Source organism: Salmo salar, chromosome 17 (genome assembly GCF_965601325.2).
Source record: "Salmo salar chromosome 17, fSalSal1, whole genome shotgun sequence".
Taxonomy (NCBI): domain Eukaryota; kingdom Metazoa; phylum Chordata; class Actinopteri; order Salmoniformes; family Salmonidae; genus Salmo; species Salmo salar.
The window spans coordinates 20493225-20515835 of NC_138307.1; the positions used below are offsets into that span (position 1 = coordinate 20493225).

The 22611-nt window shown below is 48.3% G+C and overlaps 1 protein-coding gene across 6 annotated transcripts in view; it reads right to left on the minus strand.

Moving 5' to 3' along the window:
• LOC106575651 (target of Nesh-SH3) overlaps positions 1-22611 on the minus strand; it is a 42799-nt gene that overhangs the window by 5391 nt on the left and 14797 nt on the right. Inside the window, exons 2-19 of one of the 6 annotated variants that reach the window (XM_045699181.2) lie at positions 19948-20127; positions 17982-18050; positions 17749-17884; positions 16571-16761; positions 15798-15850; positions 14839-14878; positions 14398-14475; positions 14128-14202; positions 12816-13022; positions 12371-12448; positions 11450-11665; positions 4968-5165; positions 4316-4381; positions 3371-3457; positions 1395-1457; positions 1020-1142; positions 794-883; positions 455-664 (exon numbers count right to left, since the gene is read on the minus strand). In XM_045699181.2, the coding sequence (XP_045555137.1) occupies positions 455-664; positions 794-883; positions 1020-1142; positions 1395-1457; positions 3371-3457; positions 4316-4381; positions 4968-5165; positions 11450-11665; positions 12371-12448; positions 12816-13022; positions 14128-14202; positions 14398-14475; positions 14839-14878; positions 15798-15850; positions 16571-16761; positions 17749-17884; positions 17982-18050; positions 19948-20127 (2160 nt within the window). The remainder of the gene's footprint in view (positions 1-454; positions 665-793; positions 884-1019; positions 1143-1394; positions 1458-3370; positions 3458-4315; positions 4382-4967; positions 5166-11449; positions 11666-12370; positions 12449-12815; positions 13023-14127; positions 14203-14397; positions 14476-14838; positions 14879-15797; positions 15851-16570; positions 16762-17748; positions 17885-17981; positions 18051-19947; positions 20128-22611) is intronic. The other 5 variants (XM_045699184.2, XM_045699185.2, XM_045699200.2 and 2 more) reach the window with 5 other exon arrangements.

Below are 22611 nucleotides of genomic sequence, written 5' to 3' on the forward strand. Positions count from 1 at the left end.
TAGTTTGAGAAACAGACGCCTCACAAGTCCTCAATTGGCAGCTTCATTAAATGGTACCTGCAAAACACCAGTCTCAACGTCAACAGTAAAGAGGCAACTCCGGGATGCTGGCCTTCTCAAACTAGACACTCTAATGTACTTGTCCTCTTGCTCTTGCTTTATTTATCAGGACAACAGTTTTCAGCTGTGCTAACATAATTGCAAAAGGGTTTTCTAATGATCAATTAGCCTTTTAAAATGATAAACTTGGATTAGCTAACACAACGAGCCATTGGAACACAGGACTGATGGTTGCTGATAATGGGCCTCTGTACGCCTATGTAGATATTCCATAAAAAAATCGGCCATTTCCAGCTACAATAGTCATTTACAACATGAACTATGTCTGCACTGTATTTCTGATCAATTTGATGTTATTTTAATGGACCAAAAAACAGTGTCCCACTCTCCCCACCTGTGGTGTCGTTGTCGGTCTTTTCCCAGTCTAGAATGATGAAGGAGGGGCATCCCTCCACTGTTACCACGGTGAGGTTGGAGGGCGGAGACTTGGGCGGGGCTGTCACGTTTGTCTCCCCGCCCTCCTCCTCTGGGAAGTAGCTGAGAGAGGTGGTGATGGAACAAGGCTCGTCTGGTTTCTTGTCCGTCTTGTAAACTACATGGGGTGCTTAGAGAAGAGAGATCACATTTAAAGGATCCCTGCGCTACTGGTTCAAAACGACCATTTAGTAACTTAGTATTTTCTGCCAGGGACAATAGAAGTACATGATAGTTACAAGAAGGGTTTTTTACTTACCAACAAAACGTTTCTTTCCCAATGCGTCCACGTCAGAGGCTGGTAGGGAGCTGAATAATGAGGAGTTCTCCCAGGATTCAAACCAGATGTCTGTGAGAGGATGAGAAAGGACAAGGATATGCTTTAGAGCTCCACAAAACACATTTAAGGATTGTCCTTACATGGGACACCAGTAATGTAGGTCTTCTCAGGACATAATTTAGGTCTGAATTGTGATCAGTTATACCGTTGACTGATGGTGCAGTCGTTGTTGTGTGTCTGCGGTCTTGCTTGGCAGGTTTAGCCGTCACTGATGGAAACTTCTTCAAAATGGAGGCCTTGTCCGTTTGCTTCAAGACATTCAGCTTGTCTGTAGAGAACAGAGTTTGGCAAAGCACATTGTTTACAAAAAAAAAAGTTTGTCGTTTTTCTTGGCTTTCAATATTTCTATATTTGCTTAGAGGAAAAGTGCCTTTCGAGGTTGTAAACATAAGCTCAGCCAAATGACAAACTTCATGATGACAAAATACTCTTTCACCCCATTTCAGGCAGTGGAAGATGTATAGAAAACTGCTCAATGTTCAATTATGTGTTGTTATTATTACAACCAACTAAACCTTACTCATATCACCAGGTTTGCCAACCAGGTTGGTCTTTTTGTTGACAGGAATGGACGGACGAGATCCTGAAAAATAGAAATCAAAGGAAACAGTCAATCACATAATCACTAAACATTACAATTTCTGCGAGAACCATTCCTTTGTCTCTCTGATGGTGTTATTTGCCTTGAAGAAGTCATCTTAAATGAAAAACAGTGGAACACTCTTTCACCACTACTTGTAGAATAACCCAAATACCTTGACCATTGTTGACACAATCGGCAATATCTAGAGAAAATCCTACAGCAGGATTTCATCACGTATCTGACATCTGTCATACACTGTTAGAGAAAAGCGTTCCAAAAAGGGTTCTTCTGCTGTCCCCATAGGAGAACCCTTTTTGCTTCCAGGTAGAACTCTTTTGAGTTCCATGTAGAACCCTTTTGAGTTTCATGTAGAACCCTTTGTGTAAAGGGTTCTACATGGAACCCAATAGGGTTACACCTGGAACCAAAAAGGGTTCTCCTATGAGGACAGCAGAAGAACCCTTTTAGGTTCTAGATAGCACATCATACTTATGACCATGAGCTGTGGAAAATTATTTTGGCATCTTTATGCCTGGGAGGAACTCTATATGGACTGTATAAATAAACAGATGGTAAAACTCCATACCCTACGCCCAATGAACCTTAAAACATGAACAATCCTTTGTAATTCCTTGAGGTTTTACACATGTTCTGAAAGTTACCCAGAACGAAATGCTTAACCTGTTGCCAATTAGCGCTCTGTTGCATTGAGGCCAAATTCTTCACAATCAAGGAATTGTTCCTAATCCATAAGAAAATATGCTAAATGCAAAGCCCCAGTACATAAAAGCTGGTGTAGCTCTGAAACATTTTAGCTGGTAATATAAAACAATATGGGTCCATTACTTTCCATCAATTACATGTAAATATCCATGTTTGAAATACTGCCAGTTTGCAGTTAGCACTGCTTTATCCAACTCTACAGTTTCTAGAAAACATGGTTCTACTTAAAAATAAAAGCTTTCCCGAACTTTTTTCATGCTGTCATTCAGGATAGCATATGTTGTACATTTATAAAACTGGGAGTCTACTGAAATCGGAGTAAGAATACATATTTCTCTGCAATGACAGTGTGCTACGTAATCTTAAAACATTGCATTTTTCTAGCCACATGGAACCAGCATAGATCAAGATTACAATTGTTTCACAGGGTACAGAACATGCAGTGAAGCTTGATCATAGGTGACTGCATGATCAAGTGACAAGCCACCAAACACAATCAATATTGACTGCTGACTTTCTGCCTTTGCACTGTGACCTGTCTACTCATGCAAAAATATTAGTCCACTAAGTCTAGTTCATACAAACACAAATCTGTAACCAAAAGAAAATATTGAATTCCTGTAGCTGATGAAAAGCTGATGCCATGCTCTCCTGATTGCATGATGGGTACTCTAAACACTGGCACCTCCACAGTGATGCACTAGCCTGTGAAGATTATTGTTCTTCTTAAGTCAATACTTGCAATCAAGCCAGAAGCATGTGGAACCTACCCAGGAAAATAGATTAAAATAACATTTGAGCCGCCATCCAAACAAAACGTCAAGTTCATTACATGGCGGCAGGGCTATTATAGAACACTTTATTTCTTAACATGTGGTAAGAGAAAGTGCAAAGCTTGGTGAGAAACACGCCAACAATAAGGTTCTTAAAAATAAGCTAATGACCCTCAGACGTCATACTTTCCAAAAAAGGGAAGTATTTTCCAAAGACTCGGCTGAACTGAAGCCTTTGGTCGAATTCTTAGTGATGGTCGACCAGTGTTTTGATCAAAACAAGACGTATTTTACATCCAACATGGCCGACTCATGCAGTCTGGGCGGAAATGATGGCGATGGAAGCTAGCGTGTGTCAGCGTGGGCAGGGCTAGCTTTGCGCTGGGTGCAGATAAGACTGGATTCATGCCATTTTACCATAGAACTGGTCCTCAATGGAAGAGAAGCCTGAACGGCCCAAAACATCAGGGTTTATGTCCTCCAACAGCGAGTTGTTTGTGTTTGCTGCAGGAAAAGTACTAAGATTAAAACCTATTCCCAAACCTATTGTGTCTTTGAGGGAAATGTGGTGTGTCCAGACACTTGAAGACATCGATGATAGCTGAACATATCAATTAAGATCTTTCAAAGAATCCTCCTTGAGTATTCCACTGTTTTGCATTATCAGTAAAGACGCAACCAATTGACCATAACATGAAACAGAGCACAAACATACAGTGAATGATGATGATAGACAACCCAACCACATCTCATGCTCAATGAGGACAGTACAGGAGTGACATGCATACAATCATGCACAGGGTGAACCCCAACCATAAGCAGTGGAAAAAACCTTGGAACTCCTAAAGAGAGACATTTCTGCAGCTCAACATTGATTTGACTTCCAGTTTGCCAGTTTGTGACAGAGAAACAGCATTGGTTATGTAGCTCGGCATACAAAGAGCCTGATCTTTGAAGGCCTCTGAAACTGCATCAGTTTCTGCTTGGAAAACATGAACTGAGTTTCCCCACCACCACAAATGGGTACTAACACAGGCTTACCTCCCTAAAAAGAGCAGTGATTACTTAATACCCCTTTGATTACTCGTTGTCATAAGCTTTTGAAGCCTGCGACAGCTTTGAATCTGCAGAAGCTTGCATTAAAACCAAGAACACAAAGACCCTTGGACAGATGGCAACGCATGGATAGACAGACTGACGGGCTGATGAACAGACGGATGGATGGAGAGACAGACACATTATTGACAAACAAAATGAATGGGTGAAGGACACCGACATTGGTTGATGACGCCGCCACAACGCCAACAAACTGTATGGGTTAATGGATGAGAGACACAGAGGAGAAATATCAGCTCTTTTTACCCATTCTCAGTCTGTTCCAAATGACTGGTTTGGGAAGGCCGGTTCCTTTGTGATGCTTACCATTGGCTGTGGAGAAGAAGAGTGACTGTTATGGAAAAAGCAGCTAGTATTGTTAGCTCAGACTTAATTCTTCAGGAAAAAAACAGATTAAAGATGAATCTCCCAACAGGCCTTGTAAGGAGGTGATGGACCAGCGGAGAGTCCTGTCAGTGCATCAGTCTTAAGTGAACAACATGTTTCCCCAAAGACAGTGGAAAGCTCTGTCTTAACATGGCTGACCTGTGCTGCAACTAGAATCTACGACATGCTGACCGTATCTGACAGATCTTTCTAAAAGTAGCTGTGATTTCTTCAGATGGTGCGAGAGTCAAGAGATGGATAGATTGGACAGCCATGACAAATCTTGACCGCGATCACGCTCTCCCATGTTGTGCAGAGTGAAATTAGGCACTTGATGCCAAACCAACTCTGCAATCTTTGCCTGATCTCAATCTCTGCCCAGATATGACAACATTTGTGGTTGGTTTGGAGGAAGTCCTGCACACTGGTTACACAGGGTTTGTGGGGGTAGAGGGGATTTCCAGAAAACCACAAGGATATGACATAGTAGGAGGAAGAGAAAGAGAAAAGGGGGAGAGAGAGATTCCATTACCCCCTTGTGTCCTGGAGGTCTGCGATGAGTTATTAGCCCTACGAAGAAGGGATGAGGAAGAGGAGGAGGATGGGGTATCTTGTCTTGAGCCATCAGTGAAGGGAAAGAGAGGGTTTCTGGCAGCAGGAGACTTCATGGTCCTGCCTATCAGTGTGATGGCCGGGCCATGGGGTTTCAAATTTCTCTGGCTGCCTTGACCTAGAAAACCACAAAAACAAGTGTAGAACCTGTTACAATGTGTAGTCTCAATGTTAAAGACAATGCTGTTGTGCCATTCAGGTGTGCTGGGAGACACGGCCCTAAGGAGTGGAATAGTGGGGTTAGTGAGGATGATTCAATCAATGACCTCTCAAATGATCTGCAGCATTCAATAGTATAGTTTGATTGAAGGCATCTGCTGTAGTTCCCTAACATGAGCTCTTAACTCATGTTAGCCCTGTTGTTATAAGTGTTGCATGTTTTTTTGTGTGTACTTTTAATTCATTTCGTGACGTAAACAATATTTACTATAGGATTCTTCAAGCATTTTTCATCCTAAAGCTTCCACAATCTTGAGGAATAGAGTCATAGATGTTGCTGGGGCTCAGCAGTGCAGCGTAACCATGACTGTCAGATTGTGTATTCCATGCAGATATGGATAATGCAGGTAATGTGGTTGATAATGTGGTGGATGGTGCAATAACGGGCATTTAGTCCGACTCCTGATCATGACCTGTGGACCAATGAGTGTGCATTAAAGCTGGACAACAACACTGAAGCTGTAGACCAATGAGTGTGCATTATAACTGGACAACAACACTGAAGCTGTGGACCAATGAGTGTGCATTAAAGCTGGACAACAAAACTGAAGCTGTGGACCAATGAGTGTGCATTAAAGCTGGACAACATTGAAGCTGTGGACCAATGAGTCTGCATTAAAGCTGCACAACAACACTGGATCGGCTAGTATTGTTAGCTCAGACTTAATTCTTCAGGAAAAAAACAGATTTGAGATGAATCTCCCAACTGGCCTTGTGAGGAGGAAAATAAATATCGACTTCCCCTGAAGTCGGTCCCTCTCCTTGTTCGGGTGACGTTCGGCATTCGACCTCACCGACCTTCTCGACATCGCCGATCCACTTTTCATTTTCCATTGGTTTTGTCTTGTCTTCCATCACACCTGGTTCCAATTCCATCAATTACATGTTGTGTATTTAACCCTCTGTTCCCCCCATGTCCTTGTCCGTAATTGTTTGTTGTCAGTGCTTGTGCACGTTATGTTCTGTACACATTTATTTCATTGTTCTGTATCCGGTGGGTTTTGATGATTAAACTGAGCCGTTGGAAACACAGTTTTGCTCTCCTGCGTCTGACTTCTCTGCCGCCAGTACGCACCCCTGACAGAATTACAGACCACTACGATGGAGTCAGCAGGAGCAGGTACCCCAGTATTAGGGGTGGAGGAGCGCGACCGGGAGCACGCAGCAATGCTCCAACATCTTGGCACCGCCATGGACCGCGTTGTCCAGACAATGGACCGCTGGGAGAGACAGGGAGTTCTTCCAGCGCCTCCACCAGCACAACCGGGGTCTCCACTGAGCGCCCCTCTTCATTCTGATTCCAGTGGGATTCGTCTCTCCCTACCCCAAAAATATGATGGGAAGGCTGCCAGGGGTTCCTTCTCCAACTGGACCTATATCTGGCCACCATCCACTCGGCTCCATCGGGTCGTGAGAGGGTGTTCGCCCATCGTCTCATGCCTCACCGGGAAAGCCCTGGAGTTGGCCAATGCCGTATGGAGAGAGGGAGATGCGGCGTTGGAGCGCCTCTTCCATCTGAGGCAGGAGACGAGGAGCACCCAGGAGTTCACCCTGGAGTTTAGAACCCTGGCTGCCGGCGCGGGATGGAACTACAGGGCCCTGATTGACCATTACCGCTGCAGTCTGCGCGAGGACATCCGTCGGGAGTTGGCCTGCAGAGACACCACCTTTACATTTGACCAGCTGGTGGACCTGTCCATCCGGCTGGACAACCTGCTGGCTACCCGCGGACATTCAGATCGGGGTCTGGTGGTTCCATCCCCCCGCACCCCCTCTCCGATACCTATGGAGCTGGGAGGGGCGGTGCGCAGAGAGACCGGAGGGGGTTCCAGCTCGTGCACCATCTGTGGCCGCAGAGGTCACAGTGCCGGTCGGTGCCGGGTTGGTTCCTCTGGGGATCGAGGTAACAGGCAGGGCGCTCTGGCGTCACCCCAGGTAAGCCGGCACCATTCTCACCCAGAGTCCTCTGTTGCTCATATATTTGTCTATGTTACCTTTTCTGAGTTTTCCCCGCATTCCCAGCATAAGGCGCTCGTCGATTCAGGCGCAGCTGGGAACTTTATAGATAGAGCGTTCGCCAATAGTTTAGGGATCCCCATTGTTCCTGTGGCTGAGCCCTTCCCCGTTCACGCCTTAGATAGTCGACCATCAGGGTCAGGTTTGATCAGGGAGGCCACCACTCCTCTGGGCATGGTGACGCAGGGGGGGGGGGCACAAGGAGAGAATTAGTCTCTACCTTATTGACTCTCCTGTGTTTCCCGTGGTGCTAGGCCTACCCTGGTTAGTTTGTCATGGCCCCACTGTTTCTTGGCCACAGAGGGCTCTCGTGGTCGCGGGAGTGCTCGGGGTGGTGTTTAGGGGTGTCTGTTGGTGCTACTATGGTGGAGAGTCCAGACCAGGTCTCCACCGTGCGCATTCCCCCTGAATATGCCGATTTGGCTCTCACCTTCTTTGAAAAGGCGACTCAATTACCACCCCATCGACGCGGCAATTGTGCAATAAATCTCCTGGTAGACACTGCAGTTCCCAAGAGTCACGTGTATCCCTTCTCACAGGTGGAGACGGAGGCGATGGAAACATATGTCTCCGAATCCCTGTGTCAGGGGTACATTCGGCCCTCCACTTCACCCGCCTCCTCGAGTTTCTTTTTTGTGAAGAAGAAGGAGGGAGGTCCACGCCCGTGTATTGACTATCGGGGTCTGAATCAGATCACTGTGAGGTATAGCTACCCGCAACCACTCATAGCCACAGCGATTGAGTCAATTCACGGGGCGCGCTTCTTCACCAAACTAGATCTCAGGAGCGTTTACAACCTGGTGCGTATACGAGAGGGAGACGAGTGGAAGACAGCTTTCAGTACCACCCCAGGGCACTATGAGTATCTCGTCATGCCGTACGGGTTCCCATCGGGGTCTGGGACCTGCATGGGCAGGGTGTAGTGGTGTATATTGATGACATCTAATATACTCCGCTACACGCGCCGAGCATGTGTCCCTGGTGCGCAGGGTGCTTGGTCGCCTGTTGGAGCATGACCTGTACGTCAAGGCTGAGAAATGCTTGTTTTTCCAGCAATCCGTGTCCTTCCTAGGATATCGCATTTCCACCGCAGGGGTGTAGATGGATAGTGACCGCATTTCTGCTGTGCGTAATTGGCCGACTCCCACCACGGTAAAGGAGGTGCAGCGGTTCTTAGGGTTTGCCAACTACTACCGGAGGTTTATCCAAGGTTTTGGTCAGGTAGCGGCTCCCATTGCCTCACTGCTGAAGGGGGGCCCGGTGCGTTTGCAGTGGTCGGTTGAGGCGGACAGGGCTTTTAGTCACCTGAGGGCTCTGTTTACCTCGGCTCCCGTGCTGGCCCATTCGGATCCCTCTTTGGCGCTCATAGTGGAGGTGGACGCGTCCGAGGCTGGGATAGGAGCGGTGCTCTCTCAGCGCTCGGGTACGCCACCGAAACTCCGCCCCTGTGCCTTCTTCTCGAAGAAGCTCAGCCCGGCGGAGCGAAACTATGACGTGGGGGACCGGGAGCTGTTGGCTGTCGTCAAGGCCTTGAAGACGTGGAGACACTGGCTTGAGGGGGCTAGACACCCTTTTCTCATCTGGACTGACCACCGCAATCTGGAGTACATCCGGGCAGCGAGGGGACTGAACCCTCACCAAGCAAGGTGGGCCATGTTTTCACCCATTTTGTGTTTACCCTGTCCTACAGACCAGGCTCCAAGAACGTGAAGGCAGATGCATTGTCCCGGCTGTATCACACAGAGGAGCGGCCCATGGATCCCACTCCCATACTCCCCGCCTCTTGCCTGGTGGCGCCGGTAGTGTGGGAGCTGGGCACGGACATTGAGCAGGCGTTACGTTCAGAGCCCGCTCCCATCCAGTGTCCCGCTGGCCGTCTGTACGTCCCGTCTGCTGTTTGTGACAGGTTGATCTATTGGGCCCACGTGTCACCCTCCTCTGGTCATCCTGGGATTGGTCGGACAGTGCGCTGTTTGAGCGGGAGGTACTGGTGGCCTACCTTGACTAAGGACGTGAGGGTTTATGTTTCCTCCTGCTCGGTGTGCGCCCAGTGTAAGGCTCCTAGGCACCTGCCCAGAGGTAAGTTACACCCCTTACCCGTTCCACAGCGGCCTTGGTCGCACCTGTCGGTGGATTTTCTAACTGATCTTCCACTCTCACAGGGTAACACCGCGATTCTGGTCGTTGTGGATCGTTTCGCTAAGTCCTGTTGTCTCCTTCCTCTGCCCGGTCTCCCTACGGCCCTACAGACTGCGGAAGCCCTGTTTACACATGTCTTCCGGCATTACGGGGTGCCTGAGGATATAGTGTCTGATCTGGGTCCCCAGTTTACGTCTAGGGTCTGGAAGGCATTCATGGAGCGCCTGGGGGTCTCGATCAGCCTTACTTCAGGTTTTCACCCCGAGAGTAATGGGCAGGTGGAGAGAGTGAACCCGGATGTGGGTAGGTTTCTGCGGTCCTATTGCCAGAACCGGCCGGGGCGAGTGGGCGGCGTACGTGCCCTGGGCCGAGATGGCACAGAACTCACTCCGCCATTCCGCCACTCCTCCACTAACCTCTCTCCCTTCCAGTGCGTACTGGGGTACCAGCCGGTTCTGGCACCTTGGCATCAGGGTCAGACCGAGGTTCCTGCGGTGGACGACTGGTTCAGGCGCACGGAGAAGACATGGGAAGCCATCCGTGTCTCCCTTCAGCAGGCCGTGACGCGCCAAAAGAAGAACGCATATCGCCACCGCAGTGAGACTGGCTCTCAACCCGAAACCTGCCCCTCCGCCTGCCCTGCCGGAAGCTGGGCCCACGGTTTGTGGGGCCATTTAAAGTCCTGAGGAGAGTGAATGAGGCTTGTTATAGGTTACAACTTCCACCCGATTACAGTATTAACCCCTCATTCCATGTGTCTCTCCTCAGGCCGGTGGTGACTGGCCCGCTCCAGGAGTCTGAGGTGCGGGAGTTTCCTCCACCCCCTCTGGACATCGGGGGGGCTCCAGCGTACTCCGTTCGCTCCATACTGGATTCGAGGCGTCGGGCGAGGGGCTTTCAGTATCTCATGGAGTGGGAGGGATACGGTCTGGAGGAGAGGTGCTGGGTTCCGGTCGAGGATGTGTTGGACCCTTCTATGCTGCAGGAGTTCCACCGTCTTCGTCCGGATCGCCCTGCGCCTCACCCTCCGGGTCACCCCCAAGGCCGGTGTCGGGTACTATCACGACTTCCGCTGAAGTCGGTCCCTCTCCTTGTTCGGGCGGCGTTCGGCATCACCGACCTTCTAGCCATCGCCGATCCACTTTTCATTGGTTTTGTCTTGTCTTCCATCACACCTGGTTCCAATTACATCAATTACATGTTGTGTATTTAACCCTCTGTTCCCCCCCATGTCCTTGTCCGTAATTGTTTGTTGTCAGTGCTTGTGCACGTTATGTTCTGGTGTGCGTCGGGTTATGTACCCATTTATTTCATTGTTCTGTATCCGGTGGGTTTGATGATTAAACTGAGCCGTTGGAAACAGTTTTGTTCTCCTGCGTCTGACTTCTCTGCCGCCAGTACGCACCCCTGACAAGAAGAAAAAACAGATGTGATTTTGTATGGAAAGGTAGCGGGTTATACAGTATGTGATGGACCAGCAGAGAGTCCTGTTAGCACTTCAGCCTCAAGTGAACAACGTGTTTCCCCAAAGACAGTGGAATGCACTGTCTTAACAACGCTGACCCGTGCTGCAACCAGAATCTACGACATGCTGACCGTATCTGACAGATCTTTCTAAAAGTAGCAGTGATTTCTTCAGATGGTGCGAGAGTCGAGAGATGGATAGATTGGACAGCCATGACAAATCTTGACCGCGAAGATGACAAGCTACGTCGAAGCATGACCGATCACGCTCTCCACATGATGTGCAGGCTGAAATTAGGCACTTGATGCCAAACCAACTCTGCAATCTTTGCCTAATCTCAATCTCTACCCAGATATGACAATATTTGTGGTTGGTTTGGAGGAAGTCCTGCACGCACACTGGTTACACAGGGTTTGTGGGGGTAGAGGAGATTTCAAGAAAACCAAAAGGAGATTACATAGTAGGAGGAAGAGTAGGAGGAGCAGGAAGAGTAGGAGGAGGAAGAAGAGGAGGAGGAGGAGAGGAAGGAATGAAGGAAAAGGGAGGGAGAGAGATTCCATTACCCCCTGGTGTCCCGGAGGTCTGTGATGAGTTATTAGCCCTGTGAGGAAGGGATGAGGAGGAGGATGAGGATGGGGATGAGGAAGAAGAGGGGGTATCTTGTCTTGAGCCATCAGTGAAGGGAAAGAGAGGGTTTGTGGCAGCAGGAGACTTCATGGTCCTGGCTATCAGTGTGATGGCCGGGCCAAGGGGTTTCAAATTTCTCTGGCTGCCTTGACCTAGAAAACCACAAAAACAATTGTAGGACCTGTTACAATGTGTAGTCTCAATGTTAAAGACAATGCTGTTGTGCCATTCAGGTGTGCTGGGAGACACGGCCCTAAGGAGTGGAATAGTGGGGTTAGTGAGGATGATTCAATCAATGATCTGCAGCATTCAATAGTATAGTTTGATTGAAGGCATCTACTGTAGTTCCCTAACATGAGCTCTTAACTCATGTTAGCCCTGTTGTTGTAAGTGTTGCATGTTTTTTGTGTGTACTTTTAATTCATTTCGTGACGTAAACAATATTTACTATAGGATTCTTCAAGCATTTTTCATCCTAAAGCTTCCACAATCTTGAGGAATAGAGTCATAGATGGTGCTGGGGCCGTGCAGTGCAGCGTAACCATGACTGTCAGATTGTGTATTCCATGCAGATATGGATAATGCAGGTAATGTGGTTGATAATGTGGTGGATGGTGCAATAACGGGCATTTAGTCCAACTCCTGATCATGACCTGTGGACCAATGAGTGTGCATTAAAGCTGGACAACAACACTGAAGCTGTAGACCAATGAGTGTGCATTAAAGCTGGACAACAACACAGAAGCTGTGGTCTGAGATGATGGTGACACAGTGGACAGCAGACAGACAGCGGAGTGTACATAGACCAGCTGAGGCAAAACACAGTGAGGGCATTCATACAATGAGGCCATCGTTACCCAAGTTGTTATTATTGGCTTTCTCACTGCCCAGGGCGGGTGTTAGCAGTGATGCTCCTTTCTGTGATTCGCTGAGAGCTGTGTGGGGAAAAAATGGTTTTATCTGTTTCTGGAGGGTTGGGTTACAGTGGTTTGTAGAGAAATTCAAGATAGGCAAGGAAGCTCTATCTGTTACTCGGGCAGCACTCTCAAAGACTACCCATTGAGGTAAAGGAAAGCAAAGGATTCCTGCCTCACTTCATAAAAAGTGAAAATGTCCCTAACAGCTTTAGATACCAATACGTCTTTTGGTTTCAGTAAACATCTAGGCGTTTGCTTCAAAGAGAGTTAGGCTTTAGATAACTTATATTTGAGGGATACCAGAGTATACTCTGATGCCCTTAACATGACATTACAGACTGCAAAAGAAGGGGAAGGTAAAAGAGAGTTGAAAGGTGGAAATTACCATAGGAAGGGTTATGTGGCTTCTCTGTGGCGCTAGTAGGTCCCCTGGGTTGGGTCTTTCCCTGTTGCTTTTCACCGTGTGGAGAGGGGTTGTTAAGGACAGGGGTGGCAGAGGAGGTACTGGGGGTTTTGGTGGGCAGGAGTTGGGGGGGGACAGGAGGGAGGTCCACGAGATGAGAGGAAGCATTTCTAATATTGTTTCCTCTGTCTGGGTGAGAGATAAGAGGGAGGTATACTTTGATTATGGGCACTGGAAACTATGGAGTCACATAAGGATGTACCTTATGGAACATTTTGATGCCCAATTGTTGAGGTCAATGTCAACAGTTCATAGACAGGCATTCAAATCCATCTCTTTGGCTCTGAGATGAATGTCTCTGAATGCCTTTCATTGACTGTATACGATTGTAGTTATTTATCTTTTTAAAATAGTGGATTCAGGTTGATTTAACTTTGTCACATAATGTAGTTGTACCTCATTGACATACACACAGAAAGTCTTGAAAATATAATTGGAAGGAGTATTTAGAGGGACAGAAGGGTTACAGAGCAACTTTGTGCTGCCTTTCCCTAATGGAAAATTCAAGCACGTTTTTTGCATGCAGTGTTGTCATGCAGACTGTTTAAACCCAGTATTGCCACTGGCTTTAAGTGCAACAGCTCTGTAAACCAATGAGATGACAGGGATGAAACATGGAGAGAGATGATTGAGATGACTGATGTCAAGAAAGACGTCATGGTTTGTGGACACAAACATATGAAATAATGGATTTTGATGGACACTGCTGTAGAGAGAGAGAGTCACAGAGGTTGTGGGGATAGACATGGGAAGAACAAACAGCAGAAAAATAGAAAATGGATTGATGAATAGATCAATGGATGAGCTATGGGTGAAAGAAAAAAAGAGTGGAAGAGAGAGAGAGGTAAAGGTAAAGTGCAGAGTTGGACTGATACAGTATGGAGGGAAACTGAGAAAAACAAGCAGCCAATCCTCTCACAGCGCCTGAGGTCTAAGCAAAACAAAATCACCGTCATGCGTGCCATTCGCATTTGCTCTGGCAGAAACTTACGCGCATACTTCTAACTCTGTGGCGGCACCATCCTGTGTCACTACCATCTCCATGATTCAGGGACTTTCTACCTCTCAGTGGACTCAAGGCATGCCAGCATGCAGCCAATCACAACAAACAGCTGCGGTTCTCACCCCCCACCCCAGCCCACCCCTCCCCTCGCAGCAGCGTAGTGGACATAGCTAAGCGATGACTGACTGCGAATAAAGCTTGATATGATTCAAAATGTCAGTCTCTGTTTACCCAGTGGGAACTGTGGCCATTGAGGCTCATTGGAGCGGGGGTCAGGTCTAGCTTCCAGGTGGCTCTCTGGTGGTGCTGTAGAAAATAATATCACGTTTCATAAAGTGTGAATAAGAACGAAGTGCAAATGTAGCAAAGGTGTTGGGCAGGAAATGTGTTTGACAACAGAAGGTCTTTAAAGACAGTGAAAATTGTAGTGTTTTTGGCAACAATAAAAAAAAAAACTATGTGAAAAGTTAAGTGCTTTAGAATGAGAGAGAGAGTAATCACCAAAAGAGGTCTTGGGAGCTCCTGGGAAACCTTCGTTTTTGTTCAGAGAGAGTCTAGGCTGAGTCTTATTGTGAATAGCTGGGGGAAAAAGGGAATCAAGAGGAGATAGGCAGGATTTCAAGTAGCTGCAACATACTCCCTATGTCTAAAGTAGTGATGCTGTAAACCAACACTTTACATAGGCGTTATACCATATTAAAACAGTGTAATATGCAGCTATATCCTCAGAAAACAGGTGTAACAAGGGTAAGTAGCATTTAGCTGTCTGGACTTACACACCTGGAACAATATCATGACATACTCTACATTCCTGTACATTGGAATAAAGCTTATGTAACGGTGTTGCCTGGACATGCATATGGCCATGTAGCATTCCTCGTTGTTTCATTTGGATGCAATATAAAAGTTCTGGTTCCAAGTGATTACACTGAAATGGCTTACCTGGACGAGCTGGGAAAGGTGCATGGGACATGGGTGGTTTCTGAGAAACAAAAACAATCTACAGTTGGTGGACGTTTTTATTGCCACCAGATCCACAGCCACAGTTCATATGTCAACGCTAATACGCTGCCCGTGCTAAAGCCATGTTTTCGTTTTATGGTGAGGATACCGTTGTGCTTTGGGCTGTCTCCCCTTGAGTGCTACATCCCTGAGAGTCTCCCTTGAGACTTCTAGCGTACCTAACGTGCCCTTCAACCTCCCTTAATGGCAAATACATCAATCCTGACTTCTGCCTGGAAAAGCCATTTCACCAGAAAACATTTATGGTCTGCTGTCTACACTTCACTTACTGGTACCTGACTTAGCCTAACACACACACACACGGTCAAGGGCCATATGACAGTCACACGTGCATATAAGCTACAAAATCAAAATAGCTGCCATGAAAGAGATTGGAAAGAGGATTAGGCTGGGTTTCTGTATAGCACTTTGTGACACCTGCAGAGGTAAAAAGGGCTTTAGAAATAAATACATTTGATTGATTGATTGATTGATTGTGAGTAGGCAGAAAGACTATGTCAGCGTGAGTATGTCATGTGTTGATTTGCGATGTTCTGCCTGTCACAGCTGGGCTGTGAGGGTGACCCTCTTAAACCCACGTTAAAGAGTCTCTCAGGCCGGGTGCTGCGGTCAGACAGGGGAAGCAGTCAGCAGTTTATCTACTCTGGTCTTATACAGCTCAGCTATGCTCTGCTTCTCACCCTCTCTCACCATTTGTATATTCTCCCTTCACAGTGACAGCAGGAAATAGAAAAGGATTTTCTTGAAGAAAAAATTAGAGGTAGGGTAAAGTTGTAGTGTGAGAATACGTATGCCTGTGGAAGCAATTTAATGCAGAGACTGAGAGTCCTGTAGGTCATAGGTTCTTATGCTGTATGGCCAACAAACACAACACATACCATTGGCTTCACAATAGGGGTCCGGTGCTTGTAGGGTTTCTGGACGCTTTTGTCTGCAAAACATGGAGAAGAAGGTGTAAACAACTGCTATTCTAAGAAGAGTGTCGGTAGGTCATCTTTTGAAAGTCTAGCAAGTAGGAACAATAAAGCACATGGCTCACATGATATGGATGTTTTATTCTTTATGCTTGAGCCACAAAGATTTCTTACAGACTTCTTCAAAAACAAATGAGGAGGTACTAGCTGAACTCTCTGAATTTCATTTTCCTAAGTATGATGTACATACCGCCCATGCAGGGTTGGGAAGTAACTGATTACATGTAATCTGATTACCAAAAAAACTGTCAATGTAATCAGTTACATTACCAGCTTAAATATTGTAATCAGATTACAGATACGTTTTAAAAACTAGATGACCACTTCTTGGATTACTTTTAAATTCGGAAAGGATGTTTGCTCAAAAAATAAATACATTATGACACCTTTCTGTTTTCTCAATGACATTCAATTCAGCATTGAAAAGAAGCTGGTAAGTTTACATTTGTTCCACTTGAGCAAGTCTGACCACAAGTCAGAGACCACTTTGATGACACAACAAATGTGATTGAGGGATCCTTTTAGTATTCTTCTAATGCTTCTTAAGGGGAAAGTAATCCAAAAGTAACTGAAAGTAATCAGATTACGTTACTGAGTTTAGGTAATTCAAAAGTTACATTACTGATTACAATTTTGGACAGGTAACTAATAACTATTACATAAAGAAAGTAACCTACCCAAATCTGTGCCTATGTTGGTTTTGTGAATGACAGGCTTGCTCCAGATTCCGCTACGTTCGTCTTTGTTGGCGCGGACCCCAAACTCATATGGGGTGTTGGACTTCAGGTTGTCAATCACAGTGTCGCTGGTGGGGCAGGTCTGGTAGATCCACTTCCTGTTCCTCTCCCTGTAGCGGACGGTGTAGTGTCTGCATGGCAGGGACAAACAAGGCACAGTAAACAACATGCTGATTCTTGTACAGTAGCTGTGCATCTTTATGGCAAACTCTAACCTTTGGAAAATTCTGCCTTCTTTTCTCATCGACCAACAAAGCACAGCAGGTGTGCTCCACATCATACAGTATGGGTGGCTATTCCAGCTCTACGGCTGTGGTCTGATGAACCATAGTGACTAATACGTTAAACAAGCTTCCTCCATTAGCTATTGTTAATTCTGGCTCCGGTATCTCCGGTCATCTCGTCAGTGTCAACCGATCCCTTTTCATGCCCTCAGGGACTTCTGGGTAGCGCTGCCGGCAGTAGCCAAGCAGTAAACAGAAGGAACTGATATTAGCTTTTAATAAGCCACCAGATAGAAGGGGGAACTCTCAGCTGTAACTTAGGTCGAGATTTCCAACGACTTCTCCAATTTACGGAGTGGGGGAAATTCTAGAATGTATTTAAGGTGGAGCATAAATCGAGTGATGGAAAAGTGTGTTTGTGTCCCAGCAGTACAGTCCATGTATTCTCAGTCAACTCCTGCACACACCTGCGTTGGAAAAGACCTCGGTCCATTCCCATGCTTCATTTTCCATAGAAAATAAATGGCACACTTCCTCAACGTTACTCTACAGAACTGTTATGCATCATAAATCCTCCAAGGTTCGACGGCACAGTACATTGAATGCACGGTATGAGTTTAAATCTAGTCAAGCCTTCATACAGTATGTCATCTTTATACATAGCTAACAATAACAGCCTGGTATTCAGATCTCAGTGTGTGCACCTGATTTCAAATAGATCCTTATCTTTTGTGAAAGCCAGATAGTCTGAATGCCTTAACAGTGTGTAACTGTATTCACCTGTTATCCATTTTGAGCTGAGTGAGGCTGTTTCTGTGGAAGCTTTGGCCTGAAAAATGCAACATGGAACTGGAACCAGATGCCTGGCTGGCGGTGCGGTAGGGTATAACTCACCCGTCTTCCAAACAGTCGTTCATGATGTTGCCTGCTTCGTAGGGCGTCTTCAGGAAGGTTCCCCAGGACAGCAGCACAGAGGTTGGGGTGACGGAGCCAATCACCAGGTGGAGTGGCTTCTCCAGGTTAACCTTTCCTGTGAGGACAAAGGTCAAGGGTCATACACAATATTTGCAAACGGTTTCATGACCTGATTTAACCTTTTAGATGCGTAGACAGACTGCCGCAGGTACCTGTGCATTGTTTCTTTACGTCGTTGCTCGGGATTGGCTGGACAGCAACAAGATACTTGGGTTCAGCGTCTGAAAGGTTAAAAAACAAAAAGTTGTCACATTGATTTCTCTGTCATGGAAAAAGGAATATACCAGAAGGGGGGAAATATTTTCCTGGGCAGTGAAAGAAGGGTTTGGGAAGAAAGAGTCCTGCTGACGCCTGGTGAGTCACTACCTAGTCAGGTCTCTGGTGTTAGGGAGATGGGCTGAAACTATTCAAATCAGGCGTAAACAGAAACAGAACAGATACACAGATGAAAGAGCTTGACTTTAAGCACAAAAGATGTCAACAGATGTCGTTCGGATGGTAAATTGAAATGCAATTGAGTTGCTTGAACTCCTCGGAACAATGGAACGTTGTCCAACCTGCAGAGACTTTAATACATACAGTAAACTCTCTAAGGGGTTTATATTATCCAGCCACAATCTAACAGTTGTCTATTGTTATAATACTTGTCCAAATGCAAACAATGTCTGAGGCCAGCTAGGAGGGGTGAAATATGGGTATGGATCTGGAACACTGTTCAGACACATCTGGTCGCTTGGACTCAATGTGCTATAAAAACAGTGATCCAAAAATATTGTGTTTCTATTGCATGAGAATGGCGAGCTCATTAATGAATAACTGTACAGAACAAAATAGACAGGATGTGAAGGGTGAAGCACTAAGGGCCTGACTAGGTCCTGGTGTTCAATGGATTAACATAGAAGCCAGAGTACTTGAGCTGGCATGCCAGGAGCAGGTTGGCATGGATCGTAGCTGGCACAATGTTATGGGTGGGGCATTGGACAAATGATAGTCACTTGGTTGAAAAAAAAGATAACTGTTGGGTGTGGGGAAACACTTTAAATAAGTTAAGAGTCAGCACAGAAGAAGATCCCAGAGAGTCACAGTAACACAACCATATCCTATTGGACTACTACGTGTGTCATTATTGCTGAGAAGGTTCTGTCTACCCTCTGCTCTCTCGTTGGATCCCTCTGGGCTCTCTCGTGATGAGGTACTTCCATCAGGTGTTCTGGAGGGGCACCTGAGACCAATTTAACTCGGCTCTTTGTCGTCGTTGTTTTTCTACGTGGAAGGTCACAGCTTGTACCAGTGAGAAATGATGTTTGATCACTTCTGTTGTCTCTCACACAGGTGAAAGGGCTCAAGGAAAAGTGGTTAAAAAGCTGTTCCGCATTGAACAAACAGCGCTCCTTTCACTGATTGGGGAGCCAGCCAAGGGACTTGTTCCATTCTCTTTAGTCTCTGGTTCCTTTCTACTCTACACTTCATAGCCAATGGCCATTGAGACCTTTTCATACGACAAGAGGAAACCTGTTCCTGACCTGCTCTCATTTCGTGCCTGTCATAAATCCAAACAGATCAACACAAAACAGCAATAAAGGAACCGTATTTGTTTGATTTAATTATGAAAACACTCCAATGTTTACTTTAACTCAAGTGATTTTAGTGAGTGGGAGTATCAAGAAAAATAAGTAACAGCATATCATTCGAATTCTAACATAAGCATGTGGTTTCACGCTCAATAGATGTTCTACACAAGCTGTCTTCCACTGACCCTGTGCTGCCCTGCTAAGGTGCCGTAGTGGGCTGGGATGCTGGGATGTTGAAAGTATCTCATGAGAGGCTGTGGTTGATGATGAATGGAACCCATTGAGCTGCAGGAAAGGGTTTTAAAGAGGAAAGTAAACACTGTGGCGTGCTTAGTGTAACTCCTGTCCTTTTCACCCTGTTTGGAAAATCTCTGTGCTCTACAAAGACAGGTTGCTAGGTTTCTCAGAGGAATGGTTTCTCCCCTGGGTTTTCTACTGACGTATGTTGGAGTCACAATATACACTGTTATGACTATCTGATGAATACCTGAAAGTCAAAAGGTTAGTGTGTGCGCGTGAGTGTGGTCTTACCATAGACTGGTCTTACCTATCTCAGTCTCGTAAGGCTCTCCGTTCTCAGGCAGCTGGATGAACTGTTTAGAGAACATGCTGCTGCCATAGCCCAGGATGTAGCCCTCCAGCTTGGTGTCAGGGTTGGGCCGGACAAACTTCATCACGATGGTGTCGCCTGTAGCGTTGATGCGAACCTTCATGTTCTGTCTTCTCACTGTTAAAGGCCAACAAGTAGAATAATACAGTTGAATTGCATTGTGGTTATGATTAGTTGAACTGTGGTGCATTGCACCTAAAGATGCAAGTGCATTCCATTACAGCTAACCTTCAGCACCTCACATGATGTCACGATCGTTTTGAAGGACGGACCAAGGCGCAGCGTGTGTTGGGTTCCACATATTTATTACCGTGAAACTTGAACAAAAAACAATAAACATATAACGAAAGTGAAGCACAGAGCGCACATCAGCACTCAACAAAACAATATCCCACAAAGCAGGTGGGAGAAAGGGCTTCCTAAATATGATCCCCAATTAGAGACAACGATTACCAGCTGCCTCTAATTGGGAACCATACAACTCACCAACATAGAAATAAAATGATTAGAACATCCCTAGTCACGCCCTGACCTTCGACACCATAGAGAACCAAGAGCTCTCTATGGTCAGGGCGTGACAGTACCCCCCCCCCCCCCCTCCCCAAAGGTGCGGACTCCGGCCGCAAGACCTGAAACCAAATGGGGAGGGTGGGGGGAGTGACTAGTGTCGGTGGCGGCTCCCGTGCGGGTCGCCGCCCCCGCCCAGACCCCAGATCCGGCCATGGCCTTGGAGCGGTACTGGATGCCATGCCTGGACTGAGCACTGGCGCAGAGGAGGACTCCGGCCATGGAGCTGGGTTGGACGCCGTGCCTGGACTGGGCACCGGCGCAGAGGAAGGCTCCGGCCATGGAGCTGGGTTGGCCGCCGTGCCTGGACTGGGCACCGGCGCAGAGGAAGGCTCCGGCCTTGGAGAGGGACTGGACGCCGTGCCTGGACGCCGTGCCTGGACTGGGCACCAGCGCAGAGGAAGGCTCCTTCCATGGAGCGTGACTGGACGCCGTGCCTGGACTGGGCACCGGCGCAGAGGAAAGCTCCTTCCATGGAGCGGGACTGGACGCCGTGCCTGGACTGGGCACCGGCGTAGAGGAAGGCTCCTGCCATGGAGCGGGACTGGACGCCGTGCCTGGACTGGGCACCGGCGCAGAGGAAGGCTCCTGCCATGGAGTGGGACTGGACGCCTTGCCTGGACTGGGCACCGGCGCAGAGGAAGACTCCGGCCTTGGAGCGGGACTGGACGCCATGCCTGGACTGGACACCGGCGCAGAGGAAGGCTCCTGCCATGGAGCGGGACTGGACGCTGTGCCTGGACTGGGCACTGGCACAGAGGAAGGCTCCTGCCATGGAGCGGGACTGGACACCGTGCCTGGACTGGACACCGGCGCAGAGGAAGGCTCCTGCCATGGAGCGGGACTGGACGCTGTGCCTGGACTGGGCACTGGCACAGAGGAAGGCTCCTGCCATGGAGCGGGACTGGACACCGTGCCTGGACACCGGCACAGGAGACCTGGTGCGTGGAGCCGGGCACAGGTGGCACCGGACTGGTGACACGCACTTCAGGGCGAGTGTGGGGAGCTGGCACAGGACGTACCGGACTGGGGAGGCGCACTGGAGGCCTGGTGCGTGGAGCCGGTACAGGTTTCACAGGACTGATGACACACACTTCAGGGCGAGTGCAGGGAGCTGGCACAGGATGTACCGGACTGGGGAGGCGCACTGGAGGTGTGGTGAGTGGAGCCAGCACAAATTGCACCGGACTGGTGACACGCACTTTAGGGCGAGTGCGGGGAGCTGGCACAGGACATACCGGACTGGGGAGGCGCACTGGAGGCCTGGTGCATGGAGCCGGCACAGGTGGCACCGGACTGGTGACACGCACTTCAGGGCAAGTGCGGGGAGCTGGCACAGGACGTACCGGACTGGGGAGCCGGCACAGGACGTACCGGACTGGGGAGCCAGCACAGGACGTACCGGGCTGGGGAGGCGCACTGGAGGACTGGTGTGTGGAGCCGGCACAGGTGGCACCGAATTGGTGACACGCACTTCAGGGCGAGTGCGGGGAGCTGGCACAGGACGTACGAGACTGGGGAGGTGCTCTGGAGGCCTGGTGCATGGAGCCGGCACAGGTGGCACCGGACTGGTGACACGCACTTCAGGGCAAGTGCGGGGAGCTGGCACGGGATGTACCAGACTGGGGAGGCACACTGGAGGCCTGGTGCGTGGAGCCGGCACAGGACGTACCGGGCTGGGGAGGCGCACTGGAGGCCTGGTGCGTGGAGCCAGCACAGGTGGCACCGGACTGGTGACACGCACTTCAGGGCAAGTGCGGGGAGCCGGCACAGGACGTATCGGACTGGGGAGCCGGCACAGGATGTACCGGGCTGGGGAGGCGCACTGGAGGCCTGGTGCGTGGAGCCGGCACAGGTGGCACCAGACTGGTGACACGCACTTCAGGGCGAGTGCGGGAAGCTGGCACAGGATGTACCGGACTGGGGAGGCGCACTGGAGGCCTGGTGCGTGGAGCCGGCACAGATCGCACCGGACTGGTGACACGCACTTCAGGGCAAGTGCGGGGAGCTGGCACAGGACGTACCGGACTGGGG